We start from the raw sequence: 5,855 nt of genomic DNA on the forward strand, positions 1-5,855 counted from the left end.
ACCGCATCGCGGCAGCCGGTGACCGTCCGCACGATGCGTTTTACCTCTGCCCCCAAGACTTACCAGTTGTATACGCAATACGCGTATACAACTTCCGGTGCCGGCACATCCGCTGAGTGCCGGCACCGGAAGTTGTATACGCGTATTGAGTAGATGTCCCCCGCCGGCCCCGCAAGACACCAGGGAGTCTGCTCTGGTAAGTCGGGGGGGGCAGAGTGGCAACATATCTCGGGGGGGGAGGACAGTGGCAGCATATCTCGGGGGGGGGAGGATAGTGGCAGCATATCTCGGGGGGGGCACAATGACAGCATATCTCAGGGGGGAGGACAGTGGCAGCATATCTCGGGGGGGGGGAGTGGCAGCATATCTCGGGGGGGGGGGACAGAGTGGCAGCATGTTTTTTTGGTGCTTTTTTAAAGAAAAAAACTTTTTCTTTAAAAAAGCACCAAACTTTTAGGGTGCAGCCTATTTACGGGGGCGGCCTATATCCGAGCCAATACGGTATTTTTGGTATATACCCAGCACGTGCTGCGGGCGCTCCCACCTAGCGAGCCCGTACACTCACTCGAGACTTAACGCATGCGCAGTACGCGTCTGATAGAACAAAATTATGTGCGCTACGTGCCCGACAAATTAGGAAATGACGCGTGCGCAGTAGCTTTGAGTAGAGTTGTGCTGTGCGCATGCGTGCTTAGCACCTCCCATCCATTTTATTGAAACTCCCGTATTGAGTAGATGTCCCCCGCCGGCCCCGCAAGACACCAGGGAGTCTGCTCTGGTAAGTCGGGGGGGGCAGAGTGGCAACATATCTCGGGGGGGGAGGACAGTGGCAGCATATCTCGGGGGGGGGAGGATAGTGGCAGCATATCTCGGGGGGGGCACAATGACAGCATATCTCAGGGGGGAGGACAGTGGCAGCATATCTGGGGGGGGGGAGTGGCAGCATATCTCGGGGGGGGGGGACAGAGTGGCAGCATGTTTTTTTGGTGCTTTTTTAAAGAAAAAAACTTTTTCTTTAAAAAAGCACCAAACTTTTAGGGTGCAGCCTATTTACGGGGGCGGCCTATATCCGAGCCAATACGGTATTTTTGGTATATACCCAGCACGTGCTGCGGGCGCTCCCACCTAGCGAGCCCGTACACTCACTCGAGACTTAACGCATGCGCAGTACGCGTCTGATAGAACAAAATTATGTGCGCTACGTGCCCGACAAATTAGGAAATGACGCGTGCGCAGTAGCTTTGAGTAGAGTTGTGCTGTGCGCATGCGTGCTTAGCACCTCCCATCCATTTTATTGAAACTCCCGTCAGATCCGCTTCCGTTCAGTTTCACGGTCGAGATGGCGGCGTTGGGAAGACTCTCTGGGATCCTTGGCCGTTCTCTTCAAGCCCGTGGCCGTCCTTTTTCAGCTGCTGCAGCAGGCCATGACCACGGAAACGCAGGTGCCGTGGGGAGCGTAGAAGTTATCGTATGTGACCTTGTATTAGGTCACCTTCAGTAGCCTTAGGAACCGAAGCCTTGGTGCGCCGGTAGCTCGGTGACAGAGTCTCAGTGAAGGTCATCTCGGTCTATTAATGATGGCATACTCCCGTGCCATAGTAATAACATCCTTTCTCTTTCTCCACAGCTCGCACGTGGAAGATCCTGACCTTTGTGGTTGCGTTGCCCGGAGTCGCTGTGTGCATGTTAAATTGCTATCTGAAGGCTCAGCAGCATTCCCACGAGCACCCCGAGTTTGTGCCCTACGAGCATCTGCGAATCCGGTCCAAGGTGAGCTACCAGCCATCTCCACCTTACGCACAACCTCCTTTCATCGCACACATTAACTATAAATCACTTCCGTGTTTGTTTTTTTGTATTAACTTTATTCCTTGTTGTCACAAAGCGCGCAGCTTCCAGTGTTTGTGCTGCAGTGTGAGCGGTGTATTCACTAAAGAGAGCGTTTGAAGGAGAGTTGTGATTCGGCTCCATGATTTCACTTTCTTTTTATGACCGGGTGACCCTCCTGCAGAAAGAACGTGGCCGGCCCTGTATAATGCATGAGCTGAATCAACAACATATTGCCAAACTCCATAGAGCTTATTGAAAGGACCGCTGTGCCCATTTAATTTTCCATGTGGTTACTTGCTCTGTTGGATGAAAGGTATCGGTGATGTTACCACATGAAAAAATAAGTGTCCTTTGGATGGGTTCTGTGGAGTGTATTATGTTAATGCTTCAGATCATGCATTATACAAGGTCAACATGTGAAACACTATGTGAAAAGGGGTCTAGATAAGGGGAGAGATGACAATTAATAAGGTCCAGTGAGCTTCTGCTGCTGAGAGCTTAGCTGGCCCTGTATACCGTATTTGCTCAATTATAAGACGAGGTTTTTTTCAGAGCAAATGCTCTGAAAAATACCCCTCGTCTTCTAATCGGGGTCGTCTTCTAATCAGACCTCAAATAGAGTCTGATTAGGAGACTAAGATCCAGATCCCCCGCACCGCTGCAGGGGACCTGGATCCTCCTGTCTCACCCCCCCCCATCATACACACACTTACCGGTGCTTCCTGCTGTATTGCCGGGGCAGCGGGTTGACGTCTACGCGATCCGCGTAGACAAGGTCCGCTGCAGCCGGAAGGAGGTGTGGCTAGCAGCGGGGGTTGTCTGCGTCCGTCGCGCAAACCTTCCCCGACTGTCAGAGATCAGAGTTCCCCGCACCGGTGCGGGGAACTCTGATCTCTGACAGCCGGGGAAAGTATACGCGACGGACGGATACAAACCCCCGCTGCCAACTCCACCTCCTTCCGGCTGCAGCAGAAGGCGACGTCAACCCGCTGCCCCGGCTGGAAGCACCGGTAAGAGAGGGCTGAGAGGGGAGGGGAGAGTGTGTGTGTGTGTGTGTGTTAGTTAAATGGGGGTATAGGGTGTGTGTGTGTGTGTGTGTTAAATGGGGGCATAGGGCATTTCTGGAGTGGCGTTAAGGGGGCATTTAATAGAGCACTCTGCCTCCTGAAATGCCTTATACACCTATATGCCACTCTGCCCCATAATATGCATTTTAACCCCCTAAATGCCAGAGTGGCATATAGGGGTATAAGGCATTTCTGGAGGCAGAGTGCTCTATACAATGCCTTTTAACTCCCTTAATGCCACTCTGCCTCCTGAAATGCCTTATACCTCCCTATATGCCACTCTGCCCCATAATATGCATTTTAACCCCCTAAATGCCAGAATGGGATATAGGGGTATAAGGCATTTCTGGAGGCAGAGTGGCATATAGGGGTATAAGGCATTTCTGGAGGCAGAGTGGCACATAGGGGGTCAAAAGGCATACCATGGGGCACAGTGGCATATAGAGGGTTAAAAGGCATATCATGGGCCACAGTGCCATATTGGAGTGGCAAGCCTGGGGGCAGATGTGCGTAACTGGGGGACAGGTTGGAAAATACAAGAAATAAAAACAAAAAAAATTTTTCTCAATCATAGCTTTTATTAAAAAAAATAGTTTACATGAATTAACATTTACTGGTAAAACTTTTTTCCTTTAGGGTCGTCTTATATTCAGGCTTTTTCTTTTTTTCCTAAGTTAATATTCAGATTTTGGGGGGTCGTCTTATAATCAGGGTCGTCTTATAATCGAGCAAATACGGTAATTAATAATTAACTATCCTCACCTAGTGAATTATACAGTGCATCTTGTTATGGAAAATGTTAGAAACAGCAGCAGCGGTTGCTTTGAGATTAAAACGGTGAACATGTGAGATCTACATGCACTGCTTGACTCCTGACAGCTCTCCCTTTAGGGAATAGATACTCAAAGATCCCAAAAAGTGCTCTTGCATCGGATAGATAAATCTAATGGGCTGGATGGTTTTTACCTTATAAAGTTCTGTTTCTGTTGGCCTGACACTGCAGCTTTGATGCATATGATAGCTGTGTGATCTCGCTTTAAATTTACATGCTCTTCCCCTTGCAAATGTATGGGTTGATTTTGCAGAATGCATTTGCCCTTTTCCATACCCTCCAGTCAGTCCAGCTCATGCTCAAGGAACGCCTCAGGTCTGTTTGGACCCCACGTGTAGTAGAGTCCCTAATAATTTCAATGGGAAGTGGCAGCAAGTTATTGGCAAGAATTGTCAGACCATGGTGGGGGCAATAGCTTCGGGGCTACAGTGTCTTTCTGAATAACGCTTATTAAAGTTCCAGTGAAGTACTTTAATATGCATCCTTCTCTAGAAGGGCTATAATTGACACAACTGTCAGTTTAATACTATATTTAAAAGTTACTTTTGTGACCTTTATTTTTATGCATTAATCACACTCAGCATAATGATTAAATGGTAACACCCTGTGATGTCTGTACAGTAGTTGGGGAGGGGGGGGCATGTTGGATTGTGGGAACAGTCACCTTTGTTTCTCTTTTTTACTTTAATGCACAATATATTTACAGTTGCACACTGGAAAACCTTCTGTTGTGTGCTGATTAATAATATTTAAAAACTGTTCCCCCGCTTGGATTGCTTTAGTCATTTTAGTTGCCTGGTAGGTTTTGTTAGTAACCAGAACAATCCGCTAGGTGTGTGTGTTAATAGCAGTACTGTTGGTTTTCTGTAACAGGTGTCATACATGGCAAGTACAGAGTTGTATACCCCTAATAGTTTCTCAAAGAAACTCAGCTGAACATATCAAAAATCAACCCAGAGACCAATCTAAATTGACTGGGTCACAGAGGTCAAAGTGTTTTGCTTTCTTTACTTGCTGCTATCATGTATTTAAATGGTACAATTTTAATAGAATGCCATGTGCTAGAATGGATCCAGCACAGGTGCGGATCTTGGTGGTGGTATTCAAACTCAAGCTGAATTCTTCAAAAACTGTGAACTAAATTGCGTTCCGGGGCTGTAGCAAATAAGTTTTAGGGGCAAGCCGTGAGGCAACCCTTTATTTTTTGTGGTAAATGAACGTTCAGCCTTTTCCGCCGGCTTTAAAGTATGTGATATGGTAAATGTTGTCAACTGAGAATTGCTATGCTATAACTTAGTGTTTTTTGTTTTATTTGTTTTTTTCTGTCAGAAATTCCCATGGGGTGATGGTGAAAAATCTCTCTTCCACAACCCGCACCTGAATGCTCTTCCATCAGGCTATGAAGAGTCAGAGCACTGAATTCTGGACCATTGTGTTATCTGGACCAGTATGTTGTATGGGCCCATGTTAATTGCAGGACCACGCTACTGTATTTAAAGCTGTAAATTGCCCTCTTGTGACCTTCAGTGGAGGTCCCATAAATAAAATGTGTCTGGTTCTCTTGAGTTGATGTATTTTATGGTGTGATAATGTTTTTTCTAAAAATTGACCACTTCAACAATCTTGATGTCGGCAGAATGCTAGACAGGCTAATGTGCACCTAATGGTTAGAGGCTTAATGCACTTCAGTACTATATCATTGGGGGCAGTCATGTCAAACAGTGACTGTCGAGAAATACCATTGGCCAGAAGTGAGTATGACACTAAAAATAACAATGTGTGATTATCAGCAGTAGGAAGCCAAATGCAGTCATCTACATGTGATCAGGAATTAAATACAATACCTCTTTTGTCCCTCTTTAAATGTTTGTTTTGCAGATGCATGGAGGATCCTAAAGAATCCTTATATATATATATATATATATATATATATATATATATATATATATATATATATATATATGCATATGCATTTGTCTCGTTCCCCACCACTAAAGGCCGTGCAGGAGGTGCGTTTGGCCAAACTCCTCTCCCCGCAGATACATGCATTCGGTCAGCTACTGCAGTGTCTCAGATCCCTGTGGAAAGTCCTTCCATTGATTTCAATGGGGACACATTCTTGCCAC

General features: G+C 46.6%; 1 protein-coding gene across 1 annotated transcript; it reads left to right on the top strand.

The window, feature by feature from the left end:
• The first annotated feature begins 1,339 nt into the window (after nucleotides 1–1,339).
• COX6A1 (cytochrome c oxidase subunit 6A1) lies at nucleotides 1,340–5,148 on the top strand. Its single transcript, XM_089489635.1, has 3 exons — nucleotides 1,340–1,442; nucleotides 1,628–1,770; nucleotides 5,059–5,148. The coding sequence occupies exons 1-3, from the start codon at nucleotides 1,340–1,342 to the stop codon at nucleotides 5,146–5,148; spliced, it is 336 nt and encodes a 111-aa protein (XP_089345761.1).
• The last annotated feature ends 707 nt before the right edge of the window (nucleotides 5,149–5,855 follow it).

This window comes from Sceloporus occidentalis, unplaced genomic scaffold (assembly GCF_023333645.1).
Source record: "Sceloporus occidentalis isolate IW3139 unplaced genomic scaffold, rSceOcc1.0.p SCAF_40, whole genome shotgun sequence".
NCBI lineage: Eukaryota > Metazoa > Chordata > Lepidosauria > Squamata > Phrynosomatidae > Sceloporus > Sceloporus occidentalis.

Bases quoted from the DNA above. Each gene is read 5' to 3' on its own strand.
- COX6A1 (XM_089489635.1), top strand. From the start codon at position 1,340: ATGGCGGCGTTGGGAAGACTCTCTGGGATCCTTGGCCGTTCTCTTCAA. The intron at 1,443-1,627 runs GTGCCGTGGGGA...CTTTCTCCACAG, and splicing joins CCATGACCACGGAAACGCAG to CTCGCACGTGGAAGATCCTG. The intron at 1,771-5,058 runs GTGAGCTACCAG...TTTTTCTGTCAG, and splicing joins ATCTGCGAATCCGGTCCAAG to AAATTCCCATGGGGTGATGG.